Raw genomic sequence first — 23140 nt, forward strand, 5'->3', positions numbered from 1 at the left:
TGTAGGAGGCCCTAGGTCTGGTACTGTGGGTTCAGCTTTTACTGTTTAACTTTTATGGCTTCTCGTGTCTAGTTCCTATTGTTTTAAATTCCATAGTTCCAGGGAGGTTCCCGTTCTGCGGAAGGATCAATATTTGTGCAGGTTCCAAATAAGTCCAAAGTCCAAAGCGGGGGGAGGGCACTAGGAGCCAGGACTCCTGGGTTCTATGCCCAGTCCTCAGAAGGGAATGGGGTCTGGTGGTCCAGGGGGGCTTGCAGGAAGCCAGGACTCCCAGGTGCTATGTCCAGTTTGGGGAGGGAAGTGGGGTCTAGCGGATACAGCGGAAATGCGGTGCCCGTGGGAGTCGAAGACGGCACCAAACTCTTTCGATCAGCATAAAGAAAAGCACCCTCAGCTAAAAAAGAGGCCCAGCCTGTAGCATATGCGTTCAGCCCCCAAGCCGCCGGGGCTCGAGGAAGGAATCCCTGGTTGAATTTCTCTGCCCTGGGTTACACAGCTGGTCAGACTGGATGGCCAGAGCAGTCCCTTCCGGCCCACGGTTCTTTGAGTCTGATCCTCGATTGCTTTAAGGACCGGCGGGTACATCACTTTTGCCAGATTCATAGGCCTCGAAGTGGGGGTCCATGTAGCTGGGGTGCAATAACCTCCGTTTTATCATCCAACTCTTACGTTGTGTTTTGACTCGGAGCACGTTATACACCCCATATTCCAGATGGGGAGACTGCGGCCCAGAAAGGGGACGTGACCTGCCCGAGCTGGATCCAGCCGGCCTGTGGCCAAGAACCCAGGAGTCCTGCAGCCCACCCGCCCCCACAGGCGACTCTGACCCGGCCTAGAGGACCTGCGGATTCAGGCCTGTAAATCCAGCTCACCTCCCTAGCTTGGGAGAAGCCGTTTCTCTTACACACACACCCCGGGAAGGTGGCTGAGGACGCTCTCCAGCCACAGCACCATCGTGCCGGGACGTGGTGGTCACCGGGCATCCCCTGCTTCCAAGCCAGGGAGCCGAAGCTCCGCAAGGGGCCCGTGGCAATGCAGGGAGGGGGGAGAAATACAGGTGCCCAGGGAGGAATTGCCGCCTCTCACGCCGATGTGTGAAACATGCCCGGGGATCGGTCCCCAGCCGCTCATCGGTGCCACGACGCCCTCTGGTGACAGGCTGGCACACGGGCCTGGTCCACGCCCCGGAGCGCAGAGAGCGCCCTCTGCTGCGTCTCCGACATCGTAACACCGACTGATTTCATCGGCGTTGCCAACTTTCTAAGAGCAGAAAACCGAACACCCTGGCCCCACCCCTTCTCCGAGGCCCCGCCCCCGCTCACTCCATTCCTCCCTCCCTCCCTCGCTCACGAGCTCATTTTCACGGGGCAGGGGGTGGGGATGCAGGGGGCTGAGGGCTCCAGCTGGGGGTGCAAGCTCTGGGGTGGGGCCGGGGCCGAGGGGTTCTGAGTGTGGGAGGGGGCTCTGGGCTGAGGCAGGGGGGTGGGGTGTGTGGGACGAGGTACGGGCTCTGGGCTGGGGGTGCAGGTTCCGGGGTGGGGCCAGAAATGAGGTATTCATGGTGTGGGAGGGGGGTCAGGGCTGGGGCAGGGGTTGGGGTGCAGGAGGGAGTGACGGCTCCGACTGGGGGTGTGGGCTCTGGTGTGGGGCTGGGGATGAGGGGTTTGGGGTGCAGGAACGGTGCTGGAGCCGAGCGGTTCGGAGGGCAGGAGGGGGCCCCACGCTGGGGCAGGGGGTTGGGGTGCAGAAAGGAGTGAAGGCTCTGACTGTTGGTGCGGGCTCTGTATGAGGGATTTGGGGTGCAGGTGGGGGCACCAGGCTGGGGCAAGGGGTTGGGGTGGTGGAGGGGGTTCAGGGTGCAGGCTCCAGGTGGCACTTACCTCAGGTGACTCCCGGAAGCAGCAACATGTCCTCTGGCTCCTAGGCAGAGGCGCGGCCAGGTGGGTCTGCACGCTGCCCTCGCCTAGAAGTGCTGCCCTGGCAGCTCCCATTGGCAGCGGTTCCCCGCCAATGGAAGCTGCAGAGCTGGCGCTCAGGACAGGGGCAGTGCATGGAGCCCCCATGGCCGCCCCTGCACCTAAGGGCCACAGGGACATACCAGCCCGTTCAGCAGCGCTGCCAGGAGCTGCCAGGGTCCCTTTTTGACCGGGTGTTGGCAACCCTAGACCGACTGCTGACTCGCTCCTTTCCAGAGGGACGCACCCGGGCTTGGGAGAGCTACACTCCGGGGGGTAACTCAACCGGCCACTGTGTTCATCTCGGCTGATAGCACAGGCCAGAGACCTGCCCCACAGCCATTCCCAGAGCAGATCTTCTAGGCATGGGTGGCGTGTGAACCCTCCCTTCAGGGAGGCCAGCCCCCTGGCCCTGCCCCTTCTGCCCCCCCGACCTGCTAGAGCCCCGAGCCCCACCCCCACCCACCGCAGCCAGAGGAGCCCCAGCCAAACCACCCCGACCCTCCACCCTGGCCACCGGCCGGCCCAAGCCACCAGACAGCCAAGCGCCGAGCTCCAAGTCGCCGGCAGAGCTGAGCCCCCGCCACCTTCAGGGGAGAAGGGGAGCGTGGGCAGGGCTACAGCATGGGTAAGGGGAGGCTTAGCCTGCCCTGGCCTATGATACCGCCCGCCCGCGCTTCTAGGAAAACATCCAGTCCGGACTGAAATCCAGTCTGCACTGGTCGAGCTGCAGCTCCCAGCCATCGGAAGAGCCTGTTACTAAATCTTTGTTCCCCAGGCAGACACTGACAGACCGGGATCAAGTCGCCCCTTCACCTTCCCTGCGTTGAGCTAAACGGACGGCGCCCCTCAAGTCTCTCACTCGCAGGCAGGTTTATTTCTAACCCTTGAGTCATTCTCGTGGCTCTTCTCTGAACCTTCTCCATGTATCACCCTCCCTCTCGGATGGAGCAGGAGACGTCAGGGGTGGCCATTCGCTTTCCACGCGGAACCACTGGATACGGCTACACGGAACCATCCAGCATAGCACAGGTCGGAAAATCCCACCTCATTCTTCCTTCACCAAGCCCAAAACTTCTGGTTGACACTGATCATAGGACGTAGGACTGGACCTCCTGGGTCATTGAGTCGTTATCCCTGCGACTCCAGTTCTGGGCACCGTGCTTTAGGAGAGATGGGGACAAACTGGAGAGACTCCCGAGGAGGGCAAGAGAAATGTTCAAAGGTTTGAGGAAAGGTTAAAACCAGGGCATGGTCAGTCTGGAGAGAAGAAGGCCGAGGGGGGACCTGAGACCAGGCTGCAAATATGTTAAGGGCCGGTATAAAGAGGCAGGGGATCAATTATTCTCCATATGCACTGAAGGCAGGACAAGAAGCAACAGGTTTAACCCGCAGCCAGGGAGATGGAGGTTGGATGTTGGGAAAATCTCTCTAACTCCCAGGGCAGGGCAGCTCTGGAATCAGCTCCCAAGGGTGGCTCTGGGTCCCATCACTGGAGGGTTTGAAGACCACGTTGGACAAACCCCCATCAGGGCTGGTTTAGGTTGACTCGGGCCTGCCTCCGCGTCGGGGGCTGGACGCGGGGACCTCTCGAGGTCCCTTCCGGCCCCACGTTTCTGTGGTTTCCATAACCCTATGGAGTCTACCCCAGACAGGAAGTGACTCGATCCATGGAAACGCAGAGCTGGGAGAGACCCTGAGAGCTCCCCGAGCCCAGCCCAGAACGGTGCAGCGTGAGCTGCTGTAACTCCGGTGTCCTTGTTACCCGACGGAGGTTAGAGCTTCAGAGTCGCGTCAATAAACATCTGAGAAAAACAGAGGTTTTATTTAATAAACATCCTTTGCTTTACAAAAGTAAGGGGCTATTTCGTTACCACTGTCCAGTTAACATAACAAGTGAGAGATCCAGAGGTTACCTTATCATGGCTCTGACATCTGGATTTGAGGTCGCAATTCAAGCCACACCCTGGATACTGAAAGAGAAACCTAATTCTCAGCCCAGTGAGAGGGACGCAGCCTTTGCGTATCGTCTCCCTCCAGCGTCTCTCGAGCCAAACCCTGTGGCCAAGATTGGCTCCTCTACGAAACTGGTCCAAAGTTAGAATTTCTGCTCCCTGAGAAATTTGGATATTTTGAAATTTGGTTTTGTTCTGAATCAGGATGAAAACCAGAAATAAATTTGACAATTTCCCCATGAAACTAAATTGTTGGGGGAAACTATTTCGGTCTGGGGCTGATTGGAACATTCCCGTTCAATAACATTTTAAAAACCTGATCAAATGATATCCAATATAATCAATTTGAATACAATAAAATCTGATAAAATCCAATAAAATAAACTCAAAATGTTTCCTTCTGTTTTTGACTTTTACAAAATGTAAACGTTAATATAATAAAATAAAAAATGCAACCAAGTAAAGTCCAATAAAATGTTTCCCTCTGATACTGATTTTTTTTAAATTAAAAAAATCAAAAATATCCAACACAACTGAAATGTTTCCTTCCAATATTGGCTTTTGAAAAGTTAAACAAATCCAATGAAATAAAACCCACTAAAATCAAAATCTTTCCAATGTTGATTTTTTTTAAAATCAGAAACAAACAACAAAAAGGAAAAAAATCCAATATAATAAATCTGATAAAACCAAAACGTTTCCTTCCAATTTTGACCATCTACAAATGGTTAAAAATTGAAACCAACCACCCAGAATGTTGAACCCAGACATCCAAACGCTCGTATCCAAATGGGATTTTTCCCCTGATTTTTCCCCCCAACGATCAGTTGTGTCAGGTTCCCACGCACGGTCCCGATTCCGACAAGAGCCCGTTTTCCGACGGAAGGCTGCTCTACTGGGAAAGTCCCGACCAGCTCCGCCCCCACCTCTGCCTCCTGCCGTCTCCTACGCCCTGGGCCATGGCTACCCTACGGGGCGTTAGCGCTGTTGCTGGGACGCCGTGGCTATGCCGGCCTAACCCTGCACCGTAGTCACACCCGACAGCAATGGAAGGGGTTGGCCATCGGCACAGGAATGCCACCTCCCCAAGTAGCTGCGTCAACGGAAGGTTCCTTCCAACAGCCTAGCGGTGTCTACACCAGGGTTATGTCGGCCTAGCCCCAGCGCTCGGGGAAGCGGGTTCTTCCCGCCCCCCAGCAACCTGGCTACGTTGACCTACATTTGATGCATAGACCGGGCCTTGGTTTGCACAAGCCCACGACGCGGGTGGAAGGAGGCACGGCCCCCACGTCTCCACGGGGAGCAGACGGTGCCCGTCCCGTCAGCGCAGGAGGCTGCCCCCACACCAGCCATCATCCTGCCCCACAGGCCACCCCACCCCCCCACTGGCCACCTCCTCCCTCAATGCTCTGCTGAGGTCCAACCATGGTGGCACATGCCTCCCAGGCTACCCACAATGCACCTCGCTCTCCAGGGAGCTGTGGGGTCCTGGCGCTATCTGGCCCCACCGGGGGTCCTCCCAGCCCCGGCCCCCCCATGCAGCTGGTGTGAGGATGGGGGGGGGGGGCAGGGCACAGATGCTGGGGGGGGCACTAAGCCTCCAGCAGCCCCCCTCACCCAGCAGGGCCCGTCCCTCAGTCATAGAGGAACCCGGGATCAGGGGGGTCACAAGGCTCCCCCTCCTCCCCTGTCCCGTAGGCGGCCTCCAGCACCCGCTGGGCGTCACCAGCGAAGCCCTCCAGGGCACTGTGCAGCAGGTAGTAGGCGGCCACAAAGGAGATGCCGCCGGCCACCAGGTTCTCCAGCAGCGGCAGGCGGGCGCGGGCCAGGCGGGCGGCCGCCTGCCCACAGAGCGCGGCCTGGCTCAGCACGTCCCGCACGGCCGCCGGCGAGAGCTCCCGGCCCAGCGCCGAGCGCACCTGGGCCCGCAGCCGCTGGAGGGAGCCGGCGCCCGCCCGGGCCAGCCCCCCCAGGGACTCCTCATCCAGGCCGAAGCTGCGGCGGTAGGAGCCCAGCGTCTCCACCAGCATGGGCACGTTGAGCTGCAGCGGGAGCCCCGGCAGCGCCGAGACCAGGGACGCCAGCAGGGCCTTCTTCCAGACGTGGCGCCGCAGAGCCTCCTTCCGGCGCCCCACGGACTCGGCTGTCAGGGCCGGCAGGGCCAGGAGCAGCGCGTGGCGCTTGTGCCCGGCCAGCTCCTCCGCCAGCGTGGCCTGCAGCCGCGGGAAGTCGAAGCGATGCAGCTGGAAGGCGGAGAGCAGGAAAACCCGCGGGGCGGCCGCACCGTCCTTCTCCAGCTGGCGGGCGCAGTCCGCGCGGATCTCGTCCAGCACCTGGTCCTCCTGGAAGCGGGCCGGCCGGCGCCGGCGGGACGCCCGCAGGTCCTGATCCACCTTGGTGCGCAGGAAGTAGAAGCGCCTGCCCGCGGCGGCCAGGGCCCGGGCCAGCTGGGCGTGGCTCTCTCGGAACCGCTCCGAAGCCACGAGGAGGAAGAAATCGTAGCGCATCAAGCCCACCTGCTCCAGGTACCGCTCGGCCCGGAAGCTGGGGGTGCCGATGCCGGGGAGGTCCCAGAGCCGGACGCTGGGGAGGCCGGGGTGGGGGTAGGGCGTGGGCTCGGCGGTGGTCTCCACGACACCGGTGGGGGCGGCGCGGGGGTCCGAGTCACTCAGGCCACGGAGGGCATTGACCAAGGTGGATTTGCCGGCGCCGGATTCGCCCGTCACGGCGATGTCCAGGGTGGCCGAGTCCAGCGAATCCAGCAGGGTTTGGACCTGGGTGGAGACCTCCAGAACCAGGCGGGACTGGATCAGGGAGCCCATCTCGGTCAGGTCCTGCTCCCGCAGCTCCAGGCTCTGCATGGCGGAGGAGCTGGCTTGGAAAAGAGGCAGGATGAGGTTTCTTTGGCCTACAACCCGGGTTGCCACAAGACCCCACTCCCCTCCCGGAGCCGGGGAGAGAACCCAGGAGTCCGGGCTCCCCAAGCCCCCCCGTCCTTTGCTCTAACCGCTAAACCCCACTCCCCTCCCCCAGCCGGGGAGAGAACCCAGGAGTCCGGGCTCCCAGCCCCCCCGCCCTTTGCTCTAACCGCTAAACCCCACTCCCCTCCCCCAGCCGGGGAGAGAACCCAGGAGTCCGGGCTCCCAGCCCCCCCGCCCTTTGCTCTAACCGCTAAACCCCACTCCCCTCCCCCAGCCGGGGAGAGAACCCAGGAGTCCGGGCTCCCCGCCCCCCCGCCCTTTGCTCTAACCGCTAAACCCCACTCCCCTCCCCCAGCCGGGGAGAGAACCCAGGAGTCCGGGCTCCCCGCCCCCCCGCCCTTTGCTCTAACCGCTAAACCCCACTCCCCTCCCCCAGCCGGGGAGAGAACCCAGGAGTCCGGGCTCCCCGCTCACAGCATTTCTCCGGAGGCTCCCGGGGAGCTGCCGGGCTGGTTTCGCGGCGGTCCCGGGGGCGGGGGGGGGAAACCGAAACCGAAAGCACCGGGCCGGCGGCCGGGGGAGGAGCCCGGCGCTGGGCTAAGAGCCGACAGCAGCCAGCCTGGCCCCGCACCAGGGCTCCCCCCCCGGCGCCCCCCCCCGCCGCCCCGCGGCCCCCCCCCGGCGCCCCCCCGGCGCCCCCCACTCCCGCCCCCCCCGGCGCCCCCCACTCCCGCCCCGCGGCCCCCCCCCAGCCCAGCCCTGGGCTCTCCCCCCAGGGATACTGTTGGCGGGGGGGCAGAGCTGGGGGGGCTACTCTCTCCCAATCCCAGGCCTCCCTGGTTACCATGGTTACCGGGGGGGCGAGGAGGAGCGGGGGGGCCGGGAGCACGTGACAGACCCAGCAGGGCAGAACGGGAGCGGGGGGGGGGGGGGGGCAGCTCCCACCGCATTGGCTGAGCTCTTCCAACGGCGTCCCTGATTGGCTGTGGGGGAGGAGCCCTGAGCCGAGCCCCGTGGTGCAGCTGCACCGGGGGGGCGGCCGGGCTGAGAACCTGGGGGGTCCCTGGCTGGGGAGGGGGGGTTGCCTGGGGGGGTCCCTGGCTGGGGAGGGGGGGTTTCCTGGAGGGGTCCCTGGCTGGGGGGGGGTCCCTGCCTGTGGAGGGGGGGTTTCCTGGCTAGAGGGGGGTCCCTGGCTGGGGAGGGGGGGTTTCCTGGAGGGGTCCCTGGCTAGAGGGGGGGTCCCTGGCTGGGGAGGGGGGGTTTCCTGGAGGGGTCCCTGGCTAGAGGGGGGGTCCCTGGCTGGGGAGGGGGGGTTTCCTGGCGAGAGGGGGGTCCCTGGCTGGGGAGGGGGGGTAGCCGGGGGGGGTCTATCATAATGCCCCTGTGGAGCCGGGGAGCTCTAGACCAGCCTGACCTCGATCCCTGGGGAAGCTACTCGCGCAAGTATCGAACATTGAGTCTGCGAGTTCCCGGGGCCGAACCAGCCGGGTTCCTGCCTTGCCAGGGGAGCGGGTCTGCAGGAGGGGGGATGCGGGGGACGTAACAGGCCTGGAGCGCAGCCGGGCTCCCGGCCCCGGCCCTCGTGACTAAGGTTGAGATTTTGTCCCAGGTATTTTCAGTAAAAGTCACGGACGGGTCACGGGCAAGAAACTAAAATTCACGGAAGCCCGTGACTTGACCCCGTTACTAAAAACACCCAGCAGGGGCGGGCGGGGGCCACTAACCGTGGGAGCCTTTCCGGGGCCTTGACAACCGGCCACTGCTCCGGCCGCAGGGGCTGACCACTAGCCACTGCTCCGGTCCTGCACAACTCCTGGGTGGCGGCTGACGGCCGCTCCAGCCCAGCCTCCGTGCGGGACTGATGCCGAAGAAGTCACGGCCCCTCAGAGACCCGGCCGCTGTGACCTCCGGGACAGGACGGTCTGACGGGTCCGCTGGGGAACTGCGGCCGTGAAGTGGGTACAGAGCTGGTTAAATAACCGCAAAGAAGGCGTAACTGCGCATGGAAGGACATGGGATCGGAGGGAGGTCCCAAGTGGGGCTGTTCTGGGCCCCGTGGTGTTTAACATCTGCATCAATCCCCGGCGTGCAGGACTAGGGAGGAGGCTGATCAAGTCCGCAGACCACGCAAAGCCGGGGGACGGGGTTGGGGGGAGTTGCCAACGCTTTGGAGGGTGGAGCTGAAATCCAGAGGGACCCCGATAGTTTGGAGCACTGGGCTGTAGACGACACAATGAAATTCAACCCAGGCTAACGGCAGGCGCTCCGCCGAGGGAAGAAACGCCACGTGCCCCAGCCCAGGCTGGGGGAGAACTGGCCGGGCAGCAGCCCTGCCGAGAAGGAGCTGGGAGTCGGGGCAGGTCACAACCTCGACGGGAGCCAGCAATGCGAAGCTGGTGCAAGGAAAAGGAAATGCAATTTTCGGTTGCATTAGCAGAGGCAGAGCAAGCGAGTCCCGGGAGGCACCAGTCCCGCTCTGCTCGGCGCTGGCTCGGCCTCCACTGGAGGACGGCGTCCAGTTTTGGTCACCACGGAGTAGGCCGGACGGAGAGAAACTGGAAGGCCCCAGCGGCGAGCGACAAAGAGGGAGCACGAGTCCTAGGAGCAAAGGCTGCAGGAACTGGGCATGGTTTGTTTGGGAAAGAGGAGATTACGGCGGGGGCGTGACCGGGGTCTTCACATACTGGCAAGGCTGCCGTGAAGAAGATGGAGACAAGTTGTTCTCTCTCGCCCCAGGGGGCAGGCCAAGGGGCAACAGGTTCAAACTGTAGCAGAGCAATTTAGATTAAACCTCAGGACAAACTCCCCAGCTGTGAGGCCCGTCAGCCAATGGACCAGACGCCTCAGGGGCGTCCTGGAAGCTCCTTCCCTGCAGGGTTTCGAGAGGAGACTGGACGGCATCTGTCAGCGGTTCTCAAACTGCAGGTCGGGACCCCACTTTAACGGGGTCGCCGGGGCTGGCTTAGACTTGCTGGGGCCCAGGGCCAAAACCCGAGCCTCCCCGCCCAGGATTCAAGCCGAAACCCGAGGACGTCAGCCCCGGGCTGCGGGACTGAGCTTCCCGGCCCCCTGCGTGGGGCTCAGGCTTTGGCTTTGGCTTTGCCTCCCCCGCAAGGCCGTGGGGCTCAGGCAGGCTCAGGCTTCGGCCCTCCCTCCTGGGGTCATGTAGCAATGTTTATTGTCAGAAGGGGGTCGCGGTGCAATGAAGGTTGAGAACCCCTGATTTAGACCCAACCCATCCTGCTTCTTGACAGGGGCTGGACTAGCTGACCCTCGCGGGCCCTTCCAACCTCCGGGGTCTGTGGCTCTGTGATTCCATGGGGGGGGGATCCCGTAGCAGTTGGACGCAGCGTGTCTGTCTGAGGGAGAGCCGATGCCTGGACCCCAGAGTTCCCCCCCTCCACCGCCCCGCCCCGCTGGCTTGGGAGTCCACTGAGCACCGGCTGCTGCAGCAGGTCCCTGCCCCCATTGGGGTTCCCAAGCCCAGACAGGAGGGTGGGTAAAGGGGGGGTGAGCACATGGTGGGGGGGCTGCACAGGGCAGAGATGGGAGGGGGAAATTGAGCATGAGAAAGTTATTGGGAATTGGGGGGATCCAATCAGGTTTGGGGGGATCTGGGGGTTCTGAAGGGGTAATTGGGGGGATCCGGTCAGGTTTGGGGGATCTGGGGAGTAATTGGGGAGATTGGGTTGGGTTTGGGGGATCTGGGGGTTATTGGGGATTTGGGGGATCTTGGGGGGATCAGGTGGGGTTGGGAGGTCCTGGGGGGTTATTGGGGGGATCTGGGGGGTTATTGGGAATTAGGTGGGGCTTGGGAGTCCTGGGTGGGTTATTGGGGATCTGGAGGATTATTGGGGGGATCAGGTGGGGTTTGGGGGATCTGGGGGATTATTGGGGGCATCAGATGGGGTTTGGGGGATCAGGTGGGGTTTGGGGGTCCTGGGTGGGTTATTGGGGATCTGGGGGATCAGGTGGGGTTTGGGAGTCCTGGGTGGGTTATTGGGGATCTGGGAGATTATTGGGGGATCAGGTGGGGTTGGGGGATCTGGGGGATCATTGTGGGATCAGGTGGGGCTTGGGAGTCCTGGGTGGGTTATTGGGGATCTGGAGGATTATTGGGGGGATCAGGTGGGGTTTGGGGGATCTGGGGGATCAGGCAGGGTTTGGGGGTCCTGGGTGGGTCATTGGGGGATCAGGGGGTCAGGCACCGGAGCAGAGATCTCTGCGCCCACCTAGCCCCAGGGCAGCTGCTGCTCTTCATGGGCCATGATCCCGCCAGGAGCTTTGCACCGACAGAGTCGGGCCATAAAAGGAACACGGATCCAGGCTGGTAAACAGCGGATTGTGCCAGTTCCCACCCCTCACCCGCCAGCTCCTCCGGTGCCCCTCGCTCCTGACCCGCAGCCCCCTGCCAGCCCAGCCCGGGGCTGAGAGGGCCAGTCTGGCTGAACTCTGCCCTGGTTCTGCAGGTCCCTTAGTGGGTTTTCTTGAGATTGGGAAATTCATTTCACTTGTGACCTCTAACAGGCTTTGAACCCAGCACTGCGTGGGGCCTTTCCCCTCTAGAGGGCACCGGCCCCAATCCGGTCACAGAGCGGGGGGGGGGGGGGGCGGGTTGGCCGGCTCAGGGGGGCGGGGAATGGGACAAGGGGCCTTTCCCCTCTAGGGGGCGCTGGCCCCGATCCAGCCACAAAGCAGCAGTCTCCAGGGGGGAGTTCTGGGGAATACACGCGTGAAATGAGCTGGGAAGTTCTCAGCTTGTCCCAAAACCTGCCTCCAGGGGGGCTCAGAACCTCCTTCCAATTCCCGGCCTCGAGGGGCCCCAGCCCATTTATCCCCATTTATTTGGGTCCCAGCATTGTCCTCCAGCTGGAACAGCTGGTGCCATGGGCTGGGGGGCAGAGGAGGGGGGCTGGGGGGTTCGGGAGACCAGATAGCAAGAGTGAAAAATTGGGACGAGGGTGGGGGTAATAGAAAATCAGGAATCTGGTTGCCCTATTGGAGGTTGGGGGGGCATTTGGCCGGGGGCCTCTGGGGGGCTGTGAGGGGGCACATGGACCTAGAGGCTGGGAGGGGATTGGCAGGGGAGGGGGAATTTGGCCAGGGGTCGCTGGGGGGAGGTTGGGGTGCTCTGGGGGCCACACTGGCCAGGGAGGGGGCTCCTTTTTCCTGGGGGGGCACCACCAGCAGTTAACCTGGAGTTATTTCCATGGCAAGGCAAAAGGGGGGGTCTCCCCCTCCCCCTTTAAGCCACCTGCCCGGTCCCAAAATAACCCCCTGGCCGGGCTACAATTAGACCCGCCCCGCCCGGCAGGGGGCCCCGATGGGGGCGGGACCGGCTAAGCCCAGGACCCTCCCAGCTCCCAAAGGGTCCAGCCCGATGCCGATTCCGGCAGCTGCGCTCCCCCATTCGCTCCCCCCGGCCCGGTGACGGAGCGGCCCAGGCCGGCCCCGATTGGCCCAGGCCGGCGGCCAAGTCCAGAAGCTTCTGCAAAGGGGCGGCCGGGTGGGGGGCCGGACCCGTATATAGCTGGGGGGGGCGCCGGGCCGGGCCGGGACGTAGCCACAGCTGGGGCGCACGGAGCCAGCTGAGCAAAGGTAGGGGGGATCCCAGCTGCCTGGGGGGGAGATTCCTTGCAGCGGGGGGGGTAATTTAAGCTGATTGGGGCAGATCATGGGAGCTGGGGCTTGGGGAGAAGGGGCAGACGCGCAGCTGAGTGGGGCAGAGGCTGGCAGCTGCGGGGGCCGGGGGGGGGGGCGTGTAGGTCCTTGGCAGTTCCCAGGAGAAGGGATCCGGGCTTGTTCACTTCAGAGATGTTGTTGCCAGTATTTATTCCTGTGCTGGTGTGAGGTTTTCGCTCTGGTTGGGGCCGGGCTGACAAGGGGGGTGCTCGGACTCCTGGGTTCTTACTTTGGGGAGAGAAGTTTCTCTCCCCAGCTTTTCAGGGGAATGGAGGCCGGGAGTCAGGACTCCTGGATTCTCTCACGAGCTAGGCTGCTAAGTGGCTGGGGCAGGGGGGAAATGCCCTTGTGCCTCAGTTTCTCCGTCCCAGCAGAGCTAATAACTTGCCTTCCCGGGGCCGCCTGAAGGTCTCCCCACCGGGACCCGGGCCATATACGGTACAACAGCGTCACCCCCATAAATAGTCTCTGGCTGGCAGCCCCTGGCACCGCGCCCAGGGCCCCTCTCTGACTGGGGCGGGGTGGCATGGGGTGTTTCCTTCCTCTTAGGGCCAGCCAACCCCCACCTAGTCCCTGGCTCTCCCCTCTCCCTGCCCTCTTGGGACGCAACTAGGACATGCTAGCCTCTGGAATTTGAACCCTTCGGGTGCTGCAGCCTGGGGGGTGCCCTGTACCTAGGGGTAACCCCCATGCACCCCCAAAGTTTGCAGCTAAAATAACTTCCCACCCTTGCCGCCAGAGGTCTGGACATCGTTTGGGGGCACGGGGAGCTCTGGCGGTGGGCTGTCCCCGTCGGCGGGGGTCTCTCGTTTGGAGGGGCAGGGTGGGTACCTCCGGCTGCAGGGGCTCTGTATGGCGGGTCACCCCAACCGGCCTCCAGGGACGCTGCCCCTCATTTGCTAAGACCTCGGCAGCAGGGGTCTAGGGGTTAATTCGGGGAATCCACCCCGCTCGGAAGTTTCAGAGGCTGCAGAACAAGACCCGGGGCGACCCTCCATTGGGGCCCCCGTATCTCCAGAGCCCTGGGTCCAAACCGCTTCAAGCTTTCCCCCTCCAGCCTCCCCCGCTCCCCGAACCGCCCTGCCGATTTTGGACCCAATCGGCCTCTCCCGGGGGGTTTTAGCCGGGACCCGCAGCTGGCCCCCAAAGCTGGCCCGAGTGGCGCAGCAGCGAACCCAGGCTGCGCCGGGCCAGGGGCTGTCAGCGCGGCTGGGCGGGGCTGGGTTTGGGGCACGGCTCGGGGCCCCTGTCACTGCCCCACTGGCGGGGGGCTGGGAACAAACCGTGCCCGGGCGACGCCCTTCTGGCTGTAACGGTGGATCAGAGCAAAACACAGAGCCACAAACACCCCCCCCCATTTATCTGCGCGCCAGACATGGACAGCCCCGGCCGTGGGGGGGGGGGTCCAGCTAGCGAGCCTGCCCGTGCCCCCCAGCACTGCGCAACTGGGTGCATTGGAAACACCCCCTTCCCAGAGCCTGCGAGAGAACCCAGGAGTCCTGGCTCCCAGCCCACCCTGCTCTAACCACGTGACCCCACTCCCCTCCCTGAGCTGGGGAGAGAACCCAGGAGGCCTGGCTCCCAGCCCCGCCCCCCAACCACTAGACCCCATTCCCCTCCCTGAGCTGGGGCGCAAATTAGGACTCCATGGGTTGTAGGAGCGGGGGGTGGGTGGGGGCATCTAGTGGCTTAGAGCAGGGAGGGCTGGGAGCCAGGACTCCTGGGTTCTCTCTGTATCTGTTCGGACCCCCGGCTCTCGTGCTGGCTGTGACGTTGGGAGCTGCGTTCTGTGTTGTCTGTTCCTGGCACTCCCCAGAGCCAGCGCCCCACCCGACCACAGGCCCCGCCACGGGCGACTAGCGGAGCCTTTCCCCACGTCTCTCGGACAAGGGCGCAGCCAGGCGGGGCTCTGCGCCGGGGGACCCAGCTCTTACCGCTCTGACATGGGCACAGGACGTCTGTTAGCCGGGCTGGGGCGGTAAATAACTTGGGTCCTCACTCCAGTGGAGCATGAGCTGTGTGTGGCCCTGAAAACCAACCGGTCTCCTCTAGCGCCCTGCCAAGACCTGCATTGGGGCCAGGTGCCCCGCTGGCGTAAAGAAAACCCCGCTGCAGGAGAGCGAAGGCCCACGGACCCCAGCCGGGGTCGGGCTCTGTTCCGAGTGCTGGCCTAGGCCGCGCTTTATAGAATTGTACGCAATTGAGTGATGGGCGAGTGAGGTCAACTGGCTAGAGCCCGGACTCCTGGGTCCCCTCCCCGGCTCTGGGAGGGGAGTGGTGTCTGGTGGTTAGAGCAGGGGTCCCTACTTCACAGGGAGGAGGAATGAGCAGTTTCCCCTCTGGGGTGCCAAAGGGTTAAGCTGGCAGTCTTGGCCAAGCTTGGGGGTGTGGGGGCTTGGGCTGTATCCTAGAACCGGCAGGGTCCCCCAGGGAAACAGGGGTGTTACCCCAGGCCTGAGCTTGAAGGGCCCCCCTTCCTCTTGTGTAAACTCCCTGTCCCCCTGCCAGCTGGCAGCGCTGCCCCATGGATCAGCTGGTGGTGGGGGCCAGGGCCTGCGATTGGATCGGCTGGGCGGCTGGGCGAGCCGCCCCCTTGGGCCAGGGGCCAGCGAGGGCCGTGTTTCTAGAAGGGCCGGTGGGGGCGCAGGGCCAGGGGAGGTTCTGCAGCCCCCAACCGGGGCTGTTCCAGCAACTTCGCTCGGCTCCCTCCGAAGGAGAGGGACACATGGGGTGACCCCTCCAGGAGGGGACAGGTGGGGACTTGCGTGCGTGCACGAGATTAGCCTGTCGATCTAGCGACAGAATTTTGCAGTGTTGGGTCTTTTTTTTATTATTTTGACGGTTAATATCGGTGTTGACAAACATCTATTTAAATGCCCACCATTGTGGGAAATGGGGGGGGGCGGCCTTGGGGGACCAGATGTCCCAATATTCGGGCCTTTGTCTAGTACCCTATTGCCTGTCCTGATTTTTCACCCTCGATCTCTGGTCCCCCTGGGTGGGTCAGACGTGAACTATTTAATGACTGCCGCTGAGATCACCCGCCTCCCGTGGGAATCCCCGTGTCACCGGAGCTGGGATTCCAGGCAGCGGTGCTCTCGCTGGGTCCAGCAGCGAAGGGAACGCGTCCAGCGGGTTTGTGTGCGGGCCAGGGCACTGACCTCGACAGGTTTCAAAATCGCATCCTTCCGAGCCTCTAGAAACCACAGGAGACCCAGGGCCCATCTGGCCCAATATCTCCCTGCCCCGCTCCTCAGATGGGACCCTAGAATTAGATCTCAACAGGGGATCCTACAGCATTAAGTTCTGTTAACCTTAGTGTACCTATGGGAGGGGAGTGGGGTCTAGTGGTTAGAGCAGGGGGGCTGGGAGCCAGGAGGCCTGCGTCCCATTTGAGCCCCTTCCATCCCCCTTGGCAGCCAGGATGTCGAAGGGCCAAGCTGTCGGCATTGACCTGGGCACCACCTACTCCTGTGTGGGGGTGTTCCAGCATGGCAAAGTGGAGATCATCGCCAACGACCAGGGCAACCGCACCACGCCCAGCTACGTGGCCTTCACGGACACCGAGCGCCTCATTGGGGACGCTGCCAAGAACCAGGTGGCCATGAACCCCACCAATACCGTCTTCGGTGAGTGCTGGGACACGGGGCCTGTCCCCTCTAGGATCTGGCCCCAGGGTGGGGACTGGCTGGCTCGGGGGGGAGGTGGGCACGGGGCCTGTCCCCTCTAGGGGATGCCGGCTCCGATCCGGCCCCAGGGCAGGGGGACTGGCTTGCTCGGGTGATGGGGAAGGGGATCTGGAACTTTTCCCCTCTGGGGTGGTGTCCAAGGACAGTTTGATTCCTGTGTGAAACGAGTTGGTGGGTTCTCGGGCAGGACAGGGGTCCCTTAGCATCACCACCCCCGCCAAGGGGTTTCTGCAATATTTAGGGAGGAGCATGGAGCCCCTGAGTGGGACCACCAGGGGACCTCAGATCCCAAGGGGGCAGAGGGGTAGCTTGACCCCTGATGGGGCTGTGGGGGTCTCTGATCTGGGGAGGGGGTGTGGAGGCTGGAGCCCCTAGGGATCCCCCATCTCTGTCTCCCACTGACCCCCCACATGTGTCATTCCCTGCCCAGATGCCAAGCGTCTGATTGGCCGGCGCTTCGACGACCCGGTGGTGCAGTCGGACATGAAGCACTGGCCCTTCCAGGTGATCAACGACGGGGGCCGGCCCAAGGTGCAGGTGGAGTACAAGGGTGAGACCAAGACCTTCTACGCCGAGGAGATCTCCTCCATGGTGCTCACCAAGATGAAGGAGATCGCCGAGGCCTACCTGGGCAAGGTGAGGCCTTGGGGGCGGGGCCAAGAAGCCTTGGGGGCAGGGCCAGGTACGTTCTGGGGGCAGGGCATGCCTGGGTGTGGGGCCAAGAGGGCTGGGGACAGGGCCAGGTAAGTCCTGGGGGCATGGGCCATGCTGGAAGCTGGGATGGGGGGTGGGGTTGGGTGAGTCGGAAAGGGGGGCTGGGAGCCAGTACTCCTGGGTTCTGTCCCCGGCTCCGGGGGCATCTCGTGAGTTAGAGCAGCTTCCTTCCCCCTCCTGCAGGGGGCAGCATCCGAAGCACCCAGTGCCCATACGCTGCTAACCGGTTAACTCCATGCCTGGGCTGGGCCCCACGGCCGGGACTCCGGTGCCCCCGGGGACGCCACCGCCCCGGCCTGTCCCCGAGGTGCCGGACACCCCGCTCACCGAGCCTCTGGCAGGGTTTGAACCTTTGGCACCAGAGCGTCCGTCATGGGCTGGAGGAGGCTCTCCGGTAGCCGGCAGCAGTAGTAGATCGTTACCCCTCTGGGCAGAAGGGATGCAAAGGGAGCTTCCCCCCAGGACCTGTCTTCCCCCCCCCCCCACCGTCCTTTTGGCAGGGGGGGCAGCCCCAGTCTCCACTGACCCACCCCTCCCCCCGCAGACGGTCACGAACGCGGTCATCACGGTGCCGGCCTATTTCAACGACTCCCAGCGCCAGGCCACCAAGGACGCGGGGCACCATCGCCGGGCTGAACGTGCTGCGCATCATCAATGAGCCCACGGCCGCCGCCATCGCCTACGGGCTGGACAAGAAGGTGAGCAGGGAACGGGGGGCCCTGCCCCAGCCCCTAGGGGGCGCCCATCCGGGACTGGCTGGCCCCATGGTGGTGGGGGGGGCAGGGGGGAAGGGATATGGGCCCTGCCCTGGCCTCCAGGGGGCACCCATCTGGGACTGGCTGGCCCCAGGGGGTGGGAGGGATGGGATATGGGGGTCCTGCCCCGGCCTCTAGGGGGCGCCCATCTGGGAACTGGCTGGCCCCATGGTGTGGGTGGGGGGAGGGAGATGGGCCCAGCCCTGGCCTCTCGGGGGCACTGATCTGGGACTGGCTGGCCCCATGGTTTGGGGGGAGAGGATGGGATGAGGGTCCACCCTCTTTAAGCGTGGGGGGACTGGCTAGCTTGGGGGGACAGGGAAGGGGACTGGGGGGCTGCCCCCTGGGGGTGGTGGGCTGGCTGGCTCAGAGGGGGGTGGGATCCAGGGGGCCGTGTCCCTGTGGGGGGGCTGGCTGGGGAACAGGGTGTGGGGACTGGCTGGCTAGCTCGGGAGGAATGGGATCTGAGTGTTGGGGGGGGTGGAGACACCCAGGGGTTCCCTGCCCCCCCGAAATGCTCCATCTCCCCCCCCACACACACACCCACCCCCCACAGGTGGGCGGGGAGCGCAACGTGCTGATCTTCGACCTGGGCGGGGGCACCTTCGACGTCTCCATCCTGACCATCGAGGACGGGATCTTCGAGGTGAAGTCCACGGCGGGCGACACCCACCTGGGGGGCGAGGACTTCGACAACCGCATGGTCAACCACCTGGTGGCGGAGTTCAAGCGGAAGCACAAGCGGGACGTGACGGGCAGCAAGCGGGCCGTGCGACGCCTGCGGACGGCCTGCGAGCGGGCCAAGCGCACCCTCAGCTCCTCCACCCAGGCCTCCATCGAGATCGACTCGCTCTACGAGGGGGTGGACTTCTACACGGCCATCACCCGGGCCCGCTTCGAGGAGCTCAACGCCGACCTCTTCCGGGGCACGCTGGAGCCCGTGGAGAAGGCCCTGCGGGACGCCAAGCTGGACAAGGCCCAGGTGCACGACGTGGTGCTGGTGGGGGGCTCCACCCGAATCCCCAAGATCCAGAAGCTGCTGCAGGATTTCTTCAACGGGCGCGAGCTCAACAAGAGCATCAACCCCGACGAGGCCGTGGCCTACGGCGCCGGTGAGGGGCGGGGCGGGGGGGGCCTGGGAGGGGCTGGATGGGGGGGGGTTCGGGGCGGTGGGGGAAGGATCAGATGGGGAGGATGGGGGAGGGTCAGACTGGGGGGTAAATGGGGGGGGCGTGGGGGAAGGATCAGATGGGGGGGCAATGATGAATAGATGGGGTGTGCAGGGGGGCTAGGGAGGGTCAGGTTGAAGGAAGTAGGTGAGATGTCGGGGAGGGGGCTTGGAGGGGCAGTGCTGGGGTAGATGGGGCAGCTGAGGGGAGGGGTACTGGAGGGTAGGTCAGATGGGGGAGATGGGGCAGGCTGGGAGTGGGGGAGGGGGAGATGGGGAGGTGGACAGTGGGGGGCATAGCGGGGCCATGGGTGGCAAGGGGGGCAGACAGTGGAGGGCTGGAGGTGATGAGGTGATGTTGTCCAGGGCAGGGACATGGCAGGGGGGCTGGCCCCCAGCTCTGGAGGAGGAGTCTTCCCCCCCCCCCCACCCGACGCAGAGATTGGGGTGACACCCGATTTCGGGCACCCCCTCCCAGCCCCAGGGAGGCTCCAGCGGTGCAGGTGGTTTCAGTGCCAGGGATTTGCCGTGCGAACGGGGGCCCGGGCACTTCTCTGAATGAGCCCCCTCCCCCCCCCCGACATGAATGATGCAAACGAGCCATTTGTGGGGGCATAAATTATGCCCCCTGGCACCCCTCCGGTGGCGGAGCCGATCCTGAGCCCAGGCTGGGGGGACCCCGGTGCCTCGCTGACCCCCCCCCCGGCCGCCCCCCCTCCAGCGGTCCAGGCGGCCATCCTGTCGGGTGACAAGTCGGAGAACGTGCAAGACCTGCTCCTGCTGGACGTGACGCCCCTGTCCCTGGGCATCGAGACGGCCGGCGGCGTCATGACGGCCCTGATCAAACGCAACACGACCATCCCCACCAAGCAGACCCAGACCTTCACCACCTACTCCGACAACCAGCCCGGCGTGCTCATCCAGGTCGGGGGGGGGGGAGGCTGTGGGGGGCTAAAGGGGGGGGGCAGGCTGTTGGGCATGGCGGGAGGGGGATGGAGAGCTCATGGCAGGTAGTGCCAAGCTCTGCCTGCAGAGAGCTGGGATATGCAGGCCATAAGGGGGTGCAGATTTCGGGGGTCTCCTTAGGGGGGTGCAGAGAGCGGGGGGGCTCACCCAGGTGTGTGGGGAGGGGGTTGCAGGGAGTCAGTGACTCACGCAGTTCGGCTGCGGGGGAGCAGAGGGCTGGGGGGCTGACCCAATGAAGGGCTCAGCCCAGTGCGTGGGGTGGGGGTGTAGCAAGACGGCTGTGTGGTTCGGGGGAGCCTAGGAGTCATGGGGAAGGGGGCAGACCGAGGGGGACACAGCTGAGGGGCTGCCTGGCTGCATTCAGAGACCTGGGGGGGGGGAGGGTGGGCATGGGGCACCGCAGCTGGGGGGCGGGCCTTGCCAAGCTGTGGGGCATCACCAGGAGGTCGGCTGGGGCAGGGGTGCAGAGAGCAGCGGTTGCCTAGAGATAAGCCCCCAAAAATGACAAGGAGAGAAGCCCGGGTGACAGGGTCCTGGCTGAGCACAACCAGGAGAAGGGGAAACCTCGTGCCCAGGGGGTGTGGGGTCCCGTGCCCGTCCGCAGGCTGGTGCGGCTGGTTCCCTCCTAACCCCCTGCCTGGTGCCCACCACAGGTTTTCGAGGGCGAGCGGGCCATGACCAAAGACAACAACCTGCTGGGCAAGTTTGAGCTGACGGGCATCCCGCCCGCCCCCCGCGGGGTGCCGCAGATCGAGGTGACCTTCGACATCGATGCCAACGGCATCCTCAACGTCTCTGCCGTGGACAAGAGCACGGGCAAGGAGAACAAAATCACCATCACCAACGACAAGGGTGAGAACCCAGGCGTCCGGCCCCCAACCCGTCTCTAACCCACAGAACCCCAGAGCCAGGGAGAGAACCCAGGCGTCCTAGCTCCCAGCCCCCTTGCGCTCACCACTAGACTTCATTCCCCTCCCTGAGCGGGCGGTAGAACCCAGGCGTCCGGGGGGCCCTGTGCTGAGCCGGTCTCCTGCCCCCGCCAGGCCGGCTGAGCAAGGAGGAGATCGAGCGCATGGTGCAGGAGGCAGAGCAGTACAAGGCGGAGGACGAGGTCCAGCGGGAGAAGATCGCGGCCAAGAACTCGCTGGAGTCGCTGGCCTTCAACATGAAGAGCACGGCCGAGGACGAGAAGCTGAAGGACAAGCTGGCGCCCGAGGACAAGCAGAAGATCCTGGACAAGTGCAACGAGGTCATCAACTGGCTGGACCGGAACCAGGTGAGGTGGGGAGGGGGGGCCTCTGGGCTGGACCAGAACCAGGGGCCAGGGAGGAGTTGGAGAACCAGGCATGGTTGGAGGTCCATGGTGAGGGAGAGGTGGGGACCAGAGCTTCAGGGAGCCCCTAGCTCCCCTCCCAGAGCTGGGGAGAGAACCCAGGAGTCCTGGCACCCAGCCCCCTTGCTCTAACCACTACACCCCCAGCTCTGGGAGGGGAGTGGGATAGAACCCAAGTCTCCCCCCGCTAGAAAGTCCTAGATCTGGTTCTTCCTCTCCCCCCAACCCCAAAGACCAGGTGAAATGACCCTTCTCACCAGCAGCAGTGGGGCAGACCCTACGCTGCGGGGGGCGTGTTTCACCCACACACCCCCCACAGCTGGGAAGGCCTCTCCCACCGGGTGGCGGCAGCCGCAGAGACCCACAGACAGTGCTGAAACCAGGGGCTGGGGGGGGATGTCTAGGCCTGGGGGCAGCTTCCCATGGGACCTCTGCAGGGGCGAACGGGGCTCAGAAGCCCAGAGCTAGGGAAGACCCCAGTGTCTCCCCTGGCTCCTAGCAGCCTCCTGTCTGGGGGAGAGACCATGAGATCAGCCGGGGCCCTGTTGTCTCCCCACCCCACCCGCCGTGGGGGGAGGCTCCCTTGATCTGAGGGGCCTCGGGGAGCAACGGGTGGGGCCAGGTGGACCCGCTGTGCTGCCCTGTACGGGTGGGAACAGCCGCAGAGCCTTCCCCCATGAAGCCTGGGTGGATACCAGCCGGGGGGGGGGTGCATTGGGGCTGGCGTGCAAGGGGTTAACGCTGCCCCCCTGCCCGCCCCCCAACAGATGGCGGAGAAAGAGGAGTACGAGCACCAGCAGAAGGAGCTGCAGAACCTCTGCAACCCCATCATCACCAAGCTGTACCAGGGCGCCAGTGGGGGGATGCCCGGGGGGATGCCCGGGGGCTTCCCTGGGGCCGGTGGGGCTGGGGGGGCCTCCTCCGGCCCCACCATCGAGGAGGTGGATTGAGAGGCCCAGCCACGGGCCTCGTCCTTCCCCTTCCCCAGCTGAGCCGCCACAGACATCACCCATCCCCGGGGAAGGGGGCAGGGCATTGGCTGGCTTACCCCATGGCTTTCCCATGAGCCTCCGCTCTAGCGGGGACCCTGCTCCCCCCAACTATGACTTGCTGTGTTTAGTGGGGGTCGGCCCCCACGCCCTGCTGCCGTGTTGCGAATCCAGCTCTGTTGGCTCAGAATAAATTATTGTGCCCCTGTAACATGCCGGGCCGGTGTCGCCTCATTAGTGGGAGGTTTGGGGGGGTGCTGGGGGCTGAAATCTCGCTCCAGGGTGAGACAGGGACCTGGCTGGACATAGGGGACAGGGCAGAGTCGGGCCTAGAACCCAGGAGTCCTGCGGGTCAATGCCAGCTCTCTGCGAGGCCAGGAGCTCGAGCTCTCCAGCGCAAGCCAAGGACGGCTTGGGGGGGCACAATCCCCACGTCTCGGTACCGCTGTGGGGGACACATATCAGATCACGGGCTCTTCGGCCGAGCAGGGGAAAATCTGCTAGGATCCAACGGCTGGAAGGGGAAGCCAGCCCCATTCAGCATGGAAATAAGGCGTCAATTTGTAGCCATGAGAGTAATTGCCCTGGATTCACCAGCAGTCACGGGCTCACAGATCGTCCCCGCTCTTGGCCCTGTGTGGTCCCTGTGGGGAGCCCCCTTCAGTGTGACAGCTCCTCGGGGGGGGGGGGCACTCTCTGGCAGGGGTTAGGCCCCTCCACCTCCTGGACCCCCACCTCTCCGAGCCCTAGCATGCCTGTCTCTGCCGTGGGCCCCCTCAGGGAGTCCCTTCAGTCTGGACCCCCAGGGCCCTCCACTTCCAGGGAGAATAATGTCGTGTCTCCCCCCCCGCTTCCCCATTCTCTAGCCCGGAGCGACTCTCAGCTGGCGTAACACAGGAGGGTTTATTGAGCGTCTGAACACAGAACAGGAAACTCTCTGGCCTCAGGCCTGGCCTCGCCCAGCCCAGCCCAGTCTCCCCTGTACCCAGGGGGGCTCTGCCTACTCCCTCCCT

The 23140-nt window shown here is 64.0% G+C and overlaps 2 protein-coding genes across 3 annotated transcripts; one reads left to right on the plus strand and one right to left on the minus strand.

Moving 5' to 3' along the window:
- Positions 1-3761: 3761 nt before the first annotated feature.
- Positions 3762-8761, minus strand: LOC140902566 (interferon-inducible GTPase 5-like). 2 transcript variants are annotated; one of them, XM_073322772.1, is made up of 2 exons: positions 8556-8761; positions 3762-6781 (listed from the first exon to the last, which is right to left on the minus strand). In XM_073322772.1, the coding sequence occupies exon 2, from the start codon at positions 6769-6771 to the stop codon at positions 5545-5547; it is 1227 nt and encodes a 408-aa protein (XP_073178873.1). In that variant the 5' UTR covers positions 6772-6781; positions 8556-8761; the 3' UTR covers positions 3762-5544. The 2 variants fall into 2 exon arrangements, with proteins under 2 accessions (XP_073178873.1, XP_073178872.1); XM_073322771.1 differs by lacking the exon at positions 8556-8761 and adding an exon at positions 7306-7390.
- A 3459-nt stretch (positions 8762-12220) lies between these two features.
- LOC140902829 (heat shock cognate 71 kDa protein-like) lies at positions 12221-22338 on the plus strand. Its single transcript, XM_073323368.1, is given in 10 exon segments — positions 12221-12429; positions 15933-16142; positions 16633-16838; positions 17461-17532; positions 17534-17614; positions 18228-18783; positions 19561-19763; positions 20459-20657; positions 20849-21081; positions 21906-22338. Coding segments are annotated over 9 exon segments (1938 nt in total). The 5' UTR covers positions 12221-12429; positions 15933-15937; the 3' UTR covers positions 22089-22338.
- Positions 22339-23140: the final 802 nt, after the last annotated feature.

This window comes from Lepidochelys kempii, chromosome 24, assembly GCF_965140265.1.
Source record: "Lepidochelys kempii isolate rLepKem1 chromosome 24, rLepKem1.hap2, whole genome shotgun sequence".
Taxonomy (NCBI): domain Eukaryota; kingdom Metazoa; phylum Chordata; order Testudines; family Cheloniidae; genus Lepidochelys; species Lepidochelys kempii.